Raw genomic sequence first — 16,629 nt, 5'->3', positions numbered from 1 at the left:
AGGAACCTCTCAAAACCTAAGCTCGGATGGGGTTGAAATATTCTTAAAGTTGGGCAAAACAAAACAAAACAAAAAAAACAGCAATTGGGCTGAAGTCAAGATTTTTCCAGCAACTTTCTTTGCATTGAACCATTGCTACTCTGGACACAGAAGTTTGGTATCCTTAGCCTCTGAGCCTCTACAGCCACCATAGCTCCCTTTGGAGAATGAGGAAAGCCAGGAGGTTCCCTGGGTGGCCCAGTGTGTGCCAGCTTCCTCTTCAGTAACTCACCAGAGGGCAGCAAGCTCCCTTCACTTCTAGAATAAAAACTCCTGCAAATTTGCTTCTAAATTGACTTTTTACCCTCGTACTTTCCAGCCATGTCCTAAGAACAACAGTTTTGTGAACTAAGGTATGCTCAAAATTGTGTTTACAGATCTGACTGTTGAAGATGCTGCTGCTTTCTGCCTTTCATTCTCTCTCTTAAGATGTCAGATGGGTTTCAGTGATTCCTGGGACTCTGCATCTTAATTTCTTGTTCCAGTGTTTATTTCCCCAGCTCTTGCAGACCACTTTGTGTTTTGGGGGAGGTCTGGCACATTCTGCCAGGAAGCCTGCATTACTTAGGATTGGATTTTCTGGAGTTAGATGCAGATACCAGCTTCCCCTGATGGCAGTCGATATTGGTGTGTGCTTCCATGGTGGGTTTTCATGCTCAATTTGAAAGGCATCGTAGGAACATCTTCCCACAACTGTCCTGCCGTACAGCCTCACATCTTCCCTCTTATAGCCACAGACATGCTGTGTACCAGTGGATGCTGTATAAATTCCATGTTCTGATTCCAAGTATTTTCCAGTCTCTTTTTGTAAGTCCCAGACTATAATAAACAGCTTGCACCATTCAGTTTATCCCTTGGTATCTCCTTTGTTCCTTTGAGCTGTGTGCATATGAATCAGCTTAGCAGCAGTGGGGGCATGGTGGGAGGTGGGAGTGGGGAAGAATCATTCACCTTCTAAAATGATAGCAGCAGAGAGTCTTCTGTGGCAGTACCTTGGCTGGTTTCCTGCAGGCCTCCCCTTGGAAAGCCCAGAATAGCCACCTGTTGCACTCTCCTGTGCAGTTCTGGCTGGGAGTCAGTTTGACCCTAAATGATTTAACCACGCTGGTTTTGCAGAATTTTTGTGATAAGAACAACAAGATCCTGCAACCTGGATAATATTCAATCCCTGCTAGCCAAAATTCTCTGTACCTTCAATGTCCCAGCCAGAGGCAGGTGATAGATTTGTGTTGTATTCGTGAGACTAGGAAGTTCAGTTTGCTTTTGGCAAGAGGAATTTTATCAAATAGTTCATTCCACTTCACATAATCATGGCCAGCCTTGGGAAAGTCAGAATTGCCAGTGTTGGTCGTGGCAGTTTCTCCGGGGATGACACCATGGGGAAAGCCAGGGAGAGTTCCTGGAGTGTCAAAGAGCAAGGGGAGTAAGAGCTGCTACCACAGTGGCCGGCAGGGGGCGCGCGGGCCCGGCTCGCAGCCTCTTTCTGGGCACGTGACCATGGCCCTGACCTCTCGCTTTACGGTCGGATGCCCCGGCAGGCGGCAGCCGTTGCCATGGGGATGGAGCTTGGGTGGCAACCGTATCTAGGGAGCTGGTGAAGAAGGTGCCTGCTGAAAGTCCAAAACCAGCTGAGGGCTGCAGGAGGCAGGACCCCGGCTTTTTGAGGAGCAAGGTGGGCGCGCTCTGTGAGTCTGGGGCAGAGTCCAGGGGCCGGTGGGGGTCGCGGCCTCGGGTGGCTGGGGGCGCAGGAGGAGGCTGGGCTCTGCCCCCACAGACCCGCACACCTGTCCCCTCCCCAAGCCCCATGTCTCCAAGCGGGCCAAGGTGCCTGGCAGTTTGGAGAGTCAGCTGCTGCTAGCTTTCCCAGTGGCTTCGCCTCCAACTCGTGTTTGTTGTAAGGAAAAAATGAAAAGAGTATGTCAGAGGGCTTTTAAAGTGTTCATTTCTTTGCAAAATTAGGGTTGCTTTTATCCTCATAATGACCATTACCTTTTTTTCCCCTGCGCTGTGTGCCGGAACTGTGTTGAGCACTTGGCGCCTTATCTAATCTTCACAAGCCCTGAATTTAGTATTATCATTTTGATTTTGCCTGTGAGCAAATTTAGATTCTGAGGGGTAAAGCGACTTGCCTAAGGTCATGGAGCAGGTGAGGCAAAGAAATGGAATTCAATGCAAGGCTTTGACTACAAAACCCATGCTTTAACCACAAAGCTACACTGCTTATTCTCTTATTTGTGTCCTTGGAGTCATTGCTAATGCCTAGGTTATGAATTTTGCTGCCTGTGGGAATGCGAATATATTTTAAATGAGTTAGAAGGCTCTAAGCATATTCCTAGAAAGATGAGAGGGCATGGAATCAATATTTTTAAGATTCAGGCTGGACTTTCCCAAGAATATGACATTCTTGCTGGGTGTGGTGGCACACACCTGTAATCCCAGTTACTTGGGAGGATGAGGCAGGAGGACTGCAATTTCGCGGCCAACCTGGACAACTCGGCAAAACCTTATCTCAGTTTTTTTAAAAAAATGGGTGAGGGAGCTGGGAACATTAGCCCATGCCTATCACTTGGGAGGCTGAGGCAGGAGGATCATGAGTTCAAAGCCAGCCTCAGCAACCTAGCAAGGCCCTCAGCACCTTAGCAAGATCCTGTCTCTAAATTTAAAAATATAGGGCTGGGGTTGTAGCTCAGTGGCAGAGCTTTTGCCTAGTGCGTGTGAGGCACTGGGTTCGATCCTCAGTACCACATAAAAATAAATAAATAAAAATAAAGGTATTATGTCTGTCTACAACTAAAACATTTTTTAAAAAAAAGACTTAAATTTTAAAATATATTTTTAAAAAGAGGGCTGGGGATGTGGCCTTGTAGTTAAGGCCCCTGGGTTCAATCCCTGGTACCTACCCACTCTCCCCCACTAAAAAAAGGGCTAGGGATATAGCTCAGTGGTAGAGCACCCTGGATGGCCTCCATCCCCAGTAACACACAAAAAAATATGATATTCCTCTTATTCCTGTGTAAAGAAACCAGAGCTGGTGTTGCACATTTCATCAATAGGATAGTACACCCAGGAATCAAAATGGGGCTTGCTGATTATTATGATCAATATCTCTCTAGAGGAACCTCTACAGAGAAAAATGTCGGATGCAGAAGAAAATGCCCTGGAAGAAGCAGAAGAAAGTGAAGAAACAGATGTGGAAGAAGAAGAATACAATTTGAATTATAAAGAGGTAGAAAATATGGAGCAAAAATCAAAAGAAGATGACACATCAGTATGGAGAGAATCTCAGGAGGAGGAGGAGGGGGAAGTGATGGAGGAGGAGAAGGAGGAGGAGGAGGTGGAAGGAGAAGAGATGGAGGAGGAGGAGGAAGAGGTGGAAGGGGAAGAGATGGAGGAGGAGGAGGAGGAGGAGAAGGAAGGGGAAGAGATAGAGGAGGAGGAGGAGGAGGAGGAGGAGGAGGAGGAGGAAGAAGAAGAAAAGGAGGGGAAAAGGGATAAGGAGAAGGAGTGGAGAGAAGAAACAAAAGAGGAGAAGGGAGATGAGGGAGAGGAGAAGGAAGAAGAAGAGGGTGAAGGTGAGGAGGAAGGAGAGGCAGAGGAAGAGGAGGTGGTGGTGAAGGAGGAAGAGGCTGTTGTAAAAGAAACCGAGGACAAGTTTGGAAAAACTGAGGAAGAGGTGGCTGCAGGAGTCCAGGAGGACATCACAGTGATACCTTCAGAAATCATGTCCATGATCAGTTTGGAGAAAGAATTTTCTAGTTCTCAGTCATCCATTTCAGGAGCTTTCCTGGTAAGTAGAATTGTAATTCATTCCTCCATTCATTCAAAATCATTAATTGAATACTCAATATACACCAGGCTCTGGGGATACAAAACCAAATAAGACACAATCCATTTAATTAAGGAGCTCTAGGGTATGTCTGGAGGCAGACCCACAACTGCATACGTAACACAACATGGAGGTGCAGGGATTGTGAGATGCACAGGAGATTAAAAAAAAAAAAGTCAATTTAACCCATTTAGGAGGATGATCAGGACAAGTTCCCTGGAGGGAGGTGTGCACTCAGCTGACTTTAAAGGGCAGTAGGGGTTAGCGGAAGTGGGCTCATCTTAGCATCAGTGCAATAACAGTGGTATTGGCCTCCCCAGTCTGTTCCTAGTGGGGGAGAACTCAGCCCTGGCCCAACATAAATAACTTTGTGTCTAGCAGGCTTTTGGAAACCACCAATGACACTTAAAAGAATGATTTTACTGTCGTTGCCTGCTGGTAGGCTGAGAATAAATCCAGACTCACCCAGGACTCATTTTTTTTTCTATTAGTTATTGATGGACCTTTATTCATTTATTTGTTTATATGCGGTGCTGACAATCGAACCCAGTGCCTCCCACATGCTAGGCAAGCCATCTACCACTGAGCCACAACCCCAGCCCCTTGGACTCATTTCTTAAGCACAAAATGTGCCAGGCTCCTGACACATTATGAAAAACATCTCATAATTCCAAGGTGAGGCTAACACCAAGACTGGCTGGTGAAGAATAGAGGGAACAATAAATAGGAGAATGTGCAGGAGGCACTGTGTTTAGAATCACGATCTCCTTTTATTTCTTTTTAAAGGAAACCCAAGGAGATAAGTCTTCCTTACCATCAGGCAATTCTGAAATAAATGAAATTTTAAGAGATCTCAGCTCACAACATTCATTTCTGGATTTGGAGCAAATCAATAATGAGATTGATCAGACAGATTGGCAGTTCCCAGAAGAGCTTGAGGAGAAACCTGGAGAAGCTCCCCAAGACACAGTGGAACAAGCAAAAGGGGATTTGATATCAGAACAGGAAGCCACAGAATCAGAAGAGGATGAAAGGACACATGAAAAGAAAGAGTCATACAACCTCACTGAAAAAGGAGAAAAAGAAAGGGTCTCCAAGGAGTCCCTGGTGTCCACCACCACAGAGGATTCCTTGTTCCAAAAGGATGAGAGCACCCCTGTGTACCCCTTGGTAAGCATAAAGTGCACCTTCATTTCCCTGGTGCTTGGAGAGTATGAGAAAACAGGAGAATTGCATGTGTGTCTGGAGAACGTCCTACCAGAAAGATGCTTTTTAAGCTAAGAACTCTGGTTGGACATGTGTGATGAACGGGAACATGAACGCTCCATCTGGGTTCAATACTGTTGCTCAACGGGCAGGAAATTCCATGCATAGTTTGTTGCATAGGGTGCTGTTTTGAGCAAGAGACTCAAAATCTCGTCCTCCCTCTCTCCCCTTGACTTTTCTCCCTCTCCTCCCACCCTCTTTCCTTTTCTTCTCCTTTCCCACCTTCTTCTCCCTCCTCCCTCTTTCCTTTCCACCTGCCATGTTGTAACCTCCCGGGTCCCTTCAGTTCTTTCCCTTCCCCTTCTTGCCTCACCTCTCCGCCCTCCACTGGGTTGATGCCTTTATGGACTCCCCAAATCCTGGCCAGAAAAGTGACAGGTGTGATGAAAGTGGAGACTGCTTTGCAAAGCACCAGCCTGTCCCAAGGACTCTGCCTCTGCTGATGATATTCCAGGGAAGCACCATCTGGGAGGCATAAAAATATTGTCATGTACTCAGAGAAGGAAAAGCAGGGTTTTTTTTTTTCTTTTTCCCCTTCTTCTTCCTCCATCTGCTACTTTCAGAAAATCATTTCCTAGGATTTGCCTTGTTTTTCTTTTTTCCTGTAGTCTTATGCCTGTGGAAAGTTTGGCAGCAATCGATGGCATATAAAGTACCCAACATAGCTCCTAACACAGTGACCCACCATGGGTGTTCTACACTGTATGATGCAGAGGACAAGGACGATGGGGAGTGGAGTCATCCAGTGGGGAAGGCAGACTGCTACAAACCTCCTTTCTAGAGATTTGACCTTCTTTGAGCAGGGGTCTCCCACAGCCTGCAGTTGTTCAGCCTGAGCTGTAGACTAATGGGGCTGTGGGCCCATCCAGACTTTGGTCTTATTTCTCCAGCTCACCAGAGCTCAGGTAGGATGGCCGCAAGAGCGAGGAATCCATGCCCGGCCTGCCGCTGGCCTCCAGGAGAGCCATTCCCCAATTCTGGTTCCAGTCGGCTTTGGTCTCGCTGAAGGACCAAAACTTTCCTGGATCTTTGCAAGTTTCTTTAGCTTTTTGAAAGTACCTTTCTCCTTTATTATTTTTCTTTTGTTTAAACCAATCAGTGCTCTTTGTAAAGACGTCATACAACATAGACATGTCTGAAGGAAGAGCCCTCTCCCACACCCACTCCCATCCATCTCGCTTCCCTGGGAACTCCTGCTCCATCTGGGAGACTGTGTCTTTCCTGATCTTTCTCCTGACGAACACCAACATACTGTGTGTTCATAGGGTGCACACACACACACAGCTCACATTTGGTTTAATTTTTTTTCTTTTTTAACCACTGAGATATCCTGCATTTGTGCAAGATGTGGAAAACTCGGTATGTCTTGGAAGGTTTCTGATATCGGTGCCTGTAGCTCCATTTTTTCTTTTTAAATGTAACTGCTCACTTCTCTGTAGCCATTTATGTTTCTTCTAATTCCTTCTTCCCTCTCACAAAAGTTGCCATGGGGAATGTGCTCCTCCTTCTCTCTTGTGCCTCCGGTGGCCACCTTTTTCTTTTGAGGTCCCCTGAGAGAAGTCACAATGCTACTGGCAAAAGACATAACCATGAATTCCACCCAGCCAGGAAACAAAGTAATCATGTTCTTATGGGCAGGATCTCAGAATATCACACACAGAGAAGTTCAGGTTTGACAATAAAATTTTATTTTTCACATCAGCATGTTTTAGGAAAAGGCTGAGGTAAGAGGTGGCTCCCTCCTGGTCATTTGTCCCCCACGTTAGAGCTGATATAGAATATAGGGATTAACACTCTGCTAGGTGACGAGTCCCATCATCACTGGGTGAAGGCAGCCCAGTTGACCTGGGAAGAGCTGCTGTAGCTGAGGAGAGAGTCTGTCCAGAAATGTTTGCTTTTTATAACTAATTTACAAAATGGAAAAATTAATTTTCAGGATTAATATGATGATCCTTTTAGGATTAGCGACTTTCCAAAAGAACAATTTCATTTTGCATGAATCAGTTTTTAAGAACCAAATATTAAATAATTCTGTTCCTAGAAGTTGCAGTTTGAGACAATTATGATTCCATCGTTCTACCACTCACGCCCACACAATAAAAGATCTAAATAGAAATATAAATTATAAGGAACAGGCACATGGAAACAGAACAGGACAGAGAATGAAGAATGAAGGAGAGGGAAATTGGCCATGTTACCTGCTATGTCTGTCTTGGGGAAAAATGTATGGTATATCCATTTAACTTTATAAGTACTTAGTTCATAGATAAGAAAGGAAACTTTCCCGATTTTGTTTCTATAGTCCAATATAATTCCCTGATTTTTAACGTCTCATCATTCAAACATCACTTTCTACATTCTTCCATGTTTAATTAATTGTCCCTAATTTTTTAAAAAGAATTTTAACTTATTTTACTTATCTATTTTTTTTAATGTGTGCTGAGGATTGAACCCAGTGCCTCATCCATGCTAGGCAAGTGCTCTACCACTGAGCTATAGCCCCAGCCCCCTGGTTAAAAAAAAAAAAAAAAAAAAAAATATATATATATATATATATATATATATATATATTTCTTTTTTATTTATTTATTTTAAGAAGTTGATGGACCTTTATTTTTTTAAAATTTATTTGTATGTGGTGCTGAGAATCGAACCCAGTGCCTCATGCATGCTAGGCAAGCGTGCTACCACTGAACCACAGCCCCAGCCCCATGGTTAATTTTTAATAGACCTTATTTTTGAGCAGTTTAAGCTTATTGAAAATTGAGCCCAGGGGCTGGGGATGTGGCTCAATCGGTAGCGCGCTTGCCTGGTATGCGTGTGACCCGGGTTCGATCCTCAGCACCACATACAAACAAAGATGTTGTGTCCGCCGATAACTAAAAAATAAATATAAAAAGAAAAAAAAGAAAAGAAAATTGAGCCCAGAGTTACAGAGTCCCATCGGTTCCCTTGCACCTCCCTCTTCCCCAGGTGACCCTTTTATTAACATCCTGCAAGAGCAGTACATTTGTTGGCCTCCGTGGGCCAACATTGACAAATCATTGTTAACTAAAGTCCTTGGTTCACATTAGGGGGTCACTCTGTGCTGTATGCTGTGTGGGCTTTGACAAGCACGGAATGATGTGTATCCACCATTTCAGGATCTTTCAGGAGAGATTCACTACCCTCAGGATCCTCATGCTCCACCTATTCCCTCTTCTTCCTCCTGCTGGGCCCTGGCTGCCGCTGGAGTTGTCACTGTCTCTGTCATTTTGCCTTTTCTAGAATGTATGGAGCCCTTTTAGATGAGCTTCTTTTACTTAGCAATATGCATGTAAGGGTTCTCCATGTCCTGCTGTGGCTCAGCAGGCCATTTCTTTTTATCATTGAATTGCATCCCATTGTACGGATACACCACAATCTGTATGGATACACAAAAGATTACTACAAAAACAAGCTGTCATTGAATTAAAAGCAGTAGACTTTAAACATAAAATTATAATAAAAAAGCTTTTCTATTCAATTAAAAGTAATAGATTTAGCTGGGTTCAATGGTATATATGTGTAATCCCAGCAATTTGGGAGGCTGAGGCAGGAGAATCCTACGTTCAAAGCCAGCTCTTCAGCAACTTTGCAAAGCCCTAAGCAATTTAGCAAGACCCTTTCTGAAAATGAAAAATAAAAAGGTCTGGGAATGTGGCTCAGTGTTTAAACACCCCTGGTTTCATACCTCATATCCGCCCCCCCCAAAATGTAATAGGTTTTAGTACTTATAATTTTTTATTTAATGAAATTTTTATTTTTGGATTTATTCCTAGAAATGTGGAACTTTTAATTCTTCTAAGAGAATTTTGTCTTTTTATCTTTTATCCTTCCAGGAAAAAATGGTATATAAGAACCAAATCTTAGGTTGAATACTTGCCTTTCTTGTTACTTATTGACTTTATTATCACCTGACTGTTCACTGTGCTTTCAGGAAGTAGTGGAATTTCACCATGTTAACTGCTCACTGTGGGTTGGTGCCTAGTGAGGTCTGGGTCTTGGGGAATGGAAGAGTAGGGAATGGTTTCTATTTACTGTTAAAGGCTTTTTCTTTTCTTTCTTTCTTTTTCTTTTTTTTTTTTTTTCTAACTGGGATTGAACCCAGAGGTGCTTAACCACTGAGGCACATCCCAGTCCTTTCTTGTATTTATTTAGAGATTGGTCTCAGTTGCTTAGGGCCTTGCTAAGTTGCTGAGGCATCCATCCATCCCACTGCCTTTCCATTTTCATTTGCAAAACCGAAACTCTGCACCCATTTAACCAAATCTCTCCTTCCTTTCCTCCCTCAGCCGCCGGCTCTTGCTGTTCTCCTTTCTCTCTCTGAATTTGGAACCATAGCAGTGCTTGTCCTCTCATGACAGGCTTATTTCCCTTCATGTTTTCAAGGTTCATCCATGTAGCCTGGGTCAGAACTTTCTTCCTTTGAAAGACTGAATAATATTCCGCTGTAGGGAAAGACGGCAGTCTGTTCATCCATTCATTCACCAGTGGACACTGGGGTTGCTTTTGCTCTTATGAATCGTGCTGCTATGGACATGAGTGTACAAATATCTTTTGAGTCTTTCCTTTCAACGGTTTTGGATTTATACTCAGAAATTTAATTGCTAGATCAAATTGTAATTTTTTCTCCAGCACTGGGGATTGTACCCTGGGCACTCTACCACTGAGCTACATCCCTAGTTGCTGCCCTTCCACCTCCCCCACTCCTACCCTGCTTTTTCTTTCTTATTTTGACACAAGGTCCTGTTAATTACCCAGACCACCCTTGAACTTGTGATCCTGCTGCTTCAGCCTTCTGAGTAGCTGTGATGTCAGGCACGTGCCACCATTCTTGGTGTGATAATGCTATTTTTAATTTTTTTGATCTTTGATTTCATTTTTAATTATCTCAAATTTTATGATCACATAATTTGCAAATTTGTGCTGATGGGATATCTCTTCTACTTTAATCCTTCTAGTGAGTTGGCAAAAGCACCATTACCCAATCACACTTCCACAGTTTTCCCACAGTTTTTGTGTTTTTGAATAGCTGTTTAAGAACAATCTTGCATTATAACTTAGTCTGATACAGAAAGTATTCAAAAGTATAATCTAGTTTGCTATTGTATCATGCTGACTTTAAAACATCTGAACTTGCAAAAATGTGTTACATATTCTTTGTTTGATATTTTACACATAAGTAAAAGACAGCATTTTATTTTATTTTGGGTACTGGGGATTGAACTCAGGGACACTTGACAACTGAGCCACATCCCCAGCCCTATTTTGTATTTTATTTAGAGACAGGGTCTCACTGAGTTACTTAGCACCTTGCTTTTGCTGAGGCTGGCTTTGAACTTGCAATCCTCCTGCCTCAGCCTCCCAAGCCACTGGCATTACAGGTATGTACCAATGCACCTGGCAAAGGCAGCATTTTAGATATGAGGAATTCTAATTAAATTGGATTGGTCAACAAAAATATAAAGTAGACCAGACTGCTTCCTTGTCCTCAGCCACGGTCCTTAACAGGCTGATGAACACAAATTGAAACGCGTGTGAGTCTTGTTGGGCTCAGAGACAGTGAAGGGATCTCCTCCAGGATTTAAACTTGTTCACAGAACCAGTCATGTAATCTAAGTATAAAACCAGCCTTCAGTAGGCTTTAAATGGCCTTCACTACCCTGTGAAAGGTTGGACATTACTAATGAATTCTAACCATATCTCTGGAAAGGAAAAATGGTGATCATACTTACTGAACTGGGATTATCATCAAAACTTTTTTAAAAATCATGTCCATTGAACTACAAATCAATTTTATTTGAACCAAGCCTGTCCAAAAAAATATTCTGCCAGGGCTGGGATTGTAGCTCAGTGGTGGAGTGCTTGCCTTGCATGTGTGAGGCACTGGGTTTGATCTTCAACACCACATAAATAAATTAAAAATAAAGCTATAGTGTTCATTTACAACTAAAAAAAAATCTGCCAGCCATTCCTGATCTGAATTCTGGTGTCTGTCATCAAGTAAATGATGGTGCATGCAAGAAAGCCATGAGGCATTCTGTTTTGTAATAAACAAGCCTGTGGCTATTACTCGTTAGTAGCTTTTCTGAGTTTTTCAGATAGTTTTTGTTCTGGGAGGTTCCTTTTTGAGATTCTCCAGATACTCTATCAGTGCTCCCTGTCCCCAGGTGACACCTGTATTCCTGTTGGGGAACCCAGGCCTGACATGCCTTCCACCCAAGCAGTCCAAGGCTCAGCCCAGTCTTGCACTGGCTGCTCTTCCCTTGGTGTGGCCCTGGGCACACTTCTGAACAAGAACCTTCTTGTCTTTCTCTACATCACCCATTTTTATCTTGCAGCAATTTCTCTGCCCTGTGCACCTCTTATCAGCTTATAAGACTTCTTCTTATAAGCTACTCTCCATTCTCTTCTGTTCTTAATTTTTTGGGGGGATGGGTACAAGGGATTGAGTCCAGGGATGCTTACCACTGAGCAACATCCCTAGCCCTTTTTATTTGTTTGAGACAGCATCTTCCTAAGTTGCTGAGGCTGGCTTTAAACTTGTGATCATCCTGCCTCAGCCTCCCGAGCTGCTGGGACTACAGGTGTGTACCACCTGCCCATCTAATGTAGGGTTTTTTTTTTTGTTGTTGTTTTTTTTTTTGTGTGTGTGTGTGAGGTTTCTTTCACTTAGTGTCCCCTCTTCAAAGATTCTTTCATATTGTAGCATGTAGAGCCTTTCTTTTTCTTTTTTCTTTTTGAGTCGGGTGGGTACCAGGGATTGAACTCAGAAGCACTTGACAACTGAGCCACATATTTAGCCCTATTTTTTTTGTGGGGACAGGTACCAGGGATTGAACTTGGGGGCACTAGGCCACTGAGCCACATCCTCAGCCCTATTTTGTATTTTATTTAAAGACAGGGTCTCACTGAGTTGCTTAGCGCCTCACCATTGCTGAGACTGGCTTTGAACTCATGATCCTCCTGCTTCAGCCTCCCAAGCTGTTGGGATTAAAGGTGTGGGCTACCCCACTGGGCTTTTTTTTTTTTCTTTCTTGAGATGGTGTCTTGCTGTCATCCAGGCTGGCATCAAAATTCTGGACTCCCACGATTGTTCCTACCTCAGCCTTATGAGTTCTGAAACTGTTGTCCTGTACCATGTACCCGGCTCACTGCTGAGAATTTTCTTAAAGTGATTTTTCTCTGTGGCACTGGTGCTGTGGAATTCTTCTCTGGGTATTGGTGCAGGAGCGTGGCTCTGGGCTCTGCACACTAGCATCCTGCTGGTTTTGCTTTTGTCTTCTAGAACTTGACCTGGTCGTTTGGATGGAACAGTTCCCTCCCTGTCTTCTATGTCCGTGAGAAGAACCATAGAGTCCTTCTGTACGTGTCTTCTCACAATGCCGTCATCTATAATATCTTCAGGAATAGCCAGTACCACCTGCAGGTATGTGGGGCTTTTCCTGCTTGTAAAGGGCTCTAACTTGTGGGTAGTGTTTTGCTTTGGACTTTCAGGCTGACTTCACTGTATCATTATCATACTTTCCTGCCTCTCCTTTGAACTACAGCAAATCCTGCTATTTTTTTTAAAGAGAGAGAGAGAATTTTTTAATATTTATTTTTTAGTTATGGGTGGACACAACATCTTTGTTTGTATGTGGTGCTGAGGATTGAACCCGGGCCGCACGCATGCCAGGCGAGCGCGCTACTGCTTGAGCCACATCCTCAGCCCAAATCCTGCTTTTAGAAACATGTTATTGTTCACTGTTTCTATGATTCTAATCAGCATCAGTTGACAAATAGCAGTGGATATTAATTTTATCCTTGCAAGAATTTAAAACATCTGTATTTTTTACATTTCTGCAAAAATGTGGACAATGTAGACCATGATGTCTCCAGAGAACCACAGTGAACACAAGGACATCTGTTCACCAGGGAGTCAGGCCTAATGAATACTTAGACTCCTTTCCAGTTTCCAATGAGCTTGGATCCTCATAACCAAGCTGAGATGTAGGTATTAACATACCCATTTTACAGAAAAAGAAACTGAGGCTCAGAATAGTTTAAGTGACTTGCCCAAGACTGTGGGTGGTAAACAGTGACTGGAGTTCTCCTGACCTGAATATATTTAGGAGGTCAGTGGGCCTCCTGTCCCTCCCTCCCTACAGTAGCTCTCTTAGTTCAACCCTGCCTTCCTCCTGTGCGTCCTCCATGCTGTCTTCCTCCTACCACTCTGTTTCCTTCATTCTTAACATTTTACCCCTCTCATTGTCATCACTCATCTACCTAACTGTCCTGTTTCTTGGTGTCTGACATGCCCTGGTTGACCTGGTGAACAGTTCTGTGTTATATTTTCATTGACTTGCTTTGTTATAGGACCCTCCTTAGTCAATACCTAGTTCAAAACCTTCACAAAGTATTTACCAAGAACCCGGACAATGTTGAGCACTGAGCCAGGAGTCCAAGGCACACACACGCAGCTCCAGGAGTTTCCTTCCTGGAAGCACAGAAACACTGACATCAATCAGCAGGCAGCCGCCTTGGAGCTTGGTTGAGTGTGCAGCACAGAGGGCAGAAGCTCCAGCTGAAGGGAAGGGAGCTTGTAGACAGGCTCGGCTGAGCTGGGAGAGGGAAAGGAGGGTCATGCTCCACAGAGTCCAGCCTCACCAGAGTCAATGGCTGGGAATGGCCTTGACCATTCATCATATCACAAACGTGAATCATGACCACTGCGTTTCTGATTGTGGGTCTGCAGTCGTGAACAAAGCAGGTGTAGTCCCTGCCCTAGTGAGCATCCAGACTAGTGTGGAAAGACATCAGATAGGTGAACGCATGACGACATGGTCACACTGTAACAGAGCAAAAATACTCCAAGAAAAATCGGGGTGAGAGAGAATTACTTTAACTTTTTAAAAAATTGAACCCAGGGATGCTTACCACTGAGTTCCATCACCAGCCCTCTTTATTTAATTTAATTACTTAATTTATTTATTTACTAATTTATCTTTTGTACTGGGGATTGAACGTAGGGGCATTTTACCAGTCCTTTTTTAATTAAAAATTTTAAATGTTTTATTATTATTATCATTGTTATTATTATTATTTAACTATTTTAAAACTAGTTAATAGACCTTTATTTTATTCATTTATTTATATGTGGTGCTGAAAACCGAACCCAGTGTCTCACATGTGCTAGGCAAATGCTCTACCACTGAGCCATAACCACAGCCCCTGTTTTATTATTTTTAACATTAATGTTTTGGTATTGGAGATTGGACCCAGGGGCTCTTTACCACTTTACCAGTCATTTTACTCTTTACCAGTCCCATCCCCAGTCCTTTTTTGTTTAAATATTTTTTTATTTGTTGATGGACCTTTATTTTATTAATTTATTTATATACTGTGCTGAGAATTGAACCCAGTGCCTCACACATGCTAGGCAAGTGCTCTACCACTGAGCCACAACTCCAGCCCCGCAGTTCTTTTTATTTTTTGTTTTGAGACAGGGTCTCACTCAATCTGAGGGCCTTGCTAAATTGCTGAGGCTACCTCCTGCCTCAGCCTTCGGAGCCCTGGGATTATGGGCGTGGCCACTGCAGCCTGCACTTAGAAAGTCTGTTTCTGCTGAGACCTGAGGGATGAGAATGAGCCAACAGGGACAGTTTAAGGGAAAGAACTTTCCAAATTGAGGGAGCTCCACGTGCTCGTGTTTGAGGCTCAGAGAGAAGGCCAGGTGGCTGGTGCAGAGCCAGGAGGGAGTGAGGGAGCCGAAGGACACAGGGCTCCCTGTGCTGCGCTTTCAGACGTTCACATGCTTCCGCAGGATGCCTCTGTTGTGCGGGGCCACCCTAGGAACATAAGAGAGACCAGGAGGATTGTCTCTCTCCAGAGGGGAACTGTGTCCCAGGAGGTGGGCTGCGGGGAGCCCCGTGAGTGGGTGGGAGATCCCAGGCATCATCTTTTTCTCAACCTGGGTTGGGGGGTTGGGTAATGCCCCCACTCCCAGGGAGCCACCGTTCCTGTGGGGAGTGTGGCTTATTCTTCAGGTGTTTGAGGAGAGGAATTCTGAAAAAAACCCACCACGAGATGGAGGAAATCATGGGCAGGCCCACGGGAAAAGTTCCTACCCAGAGGAGCCTTGAAGGGAGCTCAGATCTCTCTGCGGGTCCCCAGTCTTCTCTGAGGTGCGTGAGGCTGGGCCCATCCTGGGTGCTTCAGAGCAGTTTCTCCTTATTTCCACAGGGCCACCCCAACCTCATCTCCTGCCTCTGCATCAGTGAAGACAGGCGGTGGGTTGCCACAGCGGACAAAGGGCCAGACTGCCTGATAATTATATGGGACACCTTCACAGGGTAGGCTTGTTCGGTCCCTCCTCCCCCTCCTCTTCCTCCTCCTCCTCCTCTTCGTCTTCCTCCTCCTCCTCTTCGTCCTCCTTCTCCTCTACTCCTCCTCCTTTCCTCCTCCTCCTCTTCCTCCTCTCCTCCTCCTCCTCCTCATTTAATTCCCAAGTGGTTTTGTTCAAAAGAAACATTTAAGTCAACTTTTTCATTGCTGTAACAAAAAGACCTAACAAGAATAATTAGAGGAAGAAAAGTTTATTTGGGGGCTCATGGTTTAGAGGCCTTAGTCCATCAATAGCCAGCTTCATACCTTGGGGCTCCAGGAGGGCAGAACCTCATGGTGGAAGGGTGTGGTAGAGGAAAGCAGGTCAGGACATGGCCACCAAGAAGCAGAGAGAGCGTGTAGTCGCTTCTTTTCCCCCTGATTTCTGTACAGTGTCTGCCATCCAGTAAGCAAAGAACGAGTAACACTGAGGCCCCGAAACTTGGTTAGTTGGTGGCCCCAAGTAGCCTGGGCTGGGAGGGGCTGACTCACAGTATCCCACCACACATAAGCTCAAAGGATAAACCAGAAGTCAAATCGGCCACTTGCAATAAAAACCATTGCTTTCATAAAGACAGATTTTCTAGTCCCGGGTCAGCCTACCTTTTCTGGGGAAAAAAAATATTTTTCAGTGCTGGGCAAGGAACCCAGGGCCTCATACTAGCTAGGCAAGGCTGTACCACTGAACTCCACCTAGCCTCCCTGGGAAGTCCTAAGTGGTCATCCCCAAGTGCTCCCTTGCCCCAGCATGCCATATGTGTTCCATGCTGCCTGGCCTCCCGGCTGCGGCACATTTCCTGGTGGGTGTGCTTTATTATGTTCCATGTGTTTGCCTGCCACAGAGGCTCTCCCATGCGCTGTTCCTTGGCAGCCCCTCCACTTCTGACAGCTCACCCTGCTCACAACCTTCAGTTGACCTTTCCCTCCTTTAAAATTAGTAGGCTTTCACTTTTTTAGAGCAGTTTTAGATTAATAGGAAAATCGAGAGGATAGTAGAGAAGGTTCCCTGTATCTGTTATTTACATCTTACACTAGCGTAGTACATTGTTGAATTAAGGAACATTGTCATTATTTACATAGGAGTATACCTAGATTTCCTTCCTTTCATCCTA

At 44.4% G+C, this 16,629-nt stretch overlaps 1 protein-coding gene across 3 annotated transcripts in view; it reads left to right on the top strand.

The window, feature by feature from the left end:
• Positions 1-1,434: 1,434 nt before the first annotated feature.
• Positions 1,435-16,629, top strand: part of Cfap251 (cilia and flagella associated protein 251) — a 72,240-nt gene continuing 57,045 nt past the window's right edge. For 2 of the 3 annotated variants that reach the window (XM_046446301.2, XM_058579844.1), the window contains exons 1-5: positions 1,435-1,711; positions 3,153-3,826; positions 4,652-5,035; positions 12,441-12,581; positions 15,377-15,486. In XM_046446301.2, the coding sequence (XP_046302257.1) occupies positions 3,173-3,826; positions 4,652-5,035; positions 12,441-12,581; positions 15,377-15,486 (1,289 nt within the window). In that variant the 5' untranslated portion in view covers positions 1,435-1,711; positions 3,153-3,172. Of the gene's footprint in view, positions 1,725-3,152; positions 3,827-4,651; positions 5,036-12,440; positions 12,582-15,376; positions 15,487-16,629 lie in introns of all 3 variants that reach the window. The other variant, XM_046446302.2, reaches the window with a different exon arrangement.

The sequence above is a fragment of the Marmota monax genome, unplaced genomic scaffold (genome assembly GCF_021218885.2).
Source record: "Marmota monax isolate L192 unplaced genomic scaffold, Marmota_monax_Labrador192_F-V1.1 WCK01_AAM20220418_F8-fsc00092, whole genome shotgun sequence".
NCBI classification, from domain to species: Eukaryota; Metazoa; Chordata; class Mammalia; order Rodentia; family Sciuridae; genus Marmota; species Marmota monax.
This window is presented reverse-complemented; position numbering and strand designations above follow the sequence as displayed.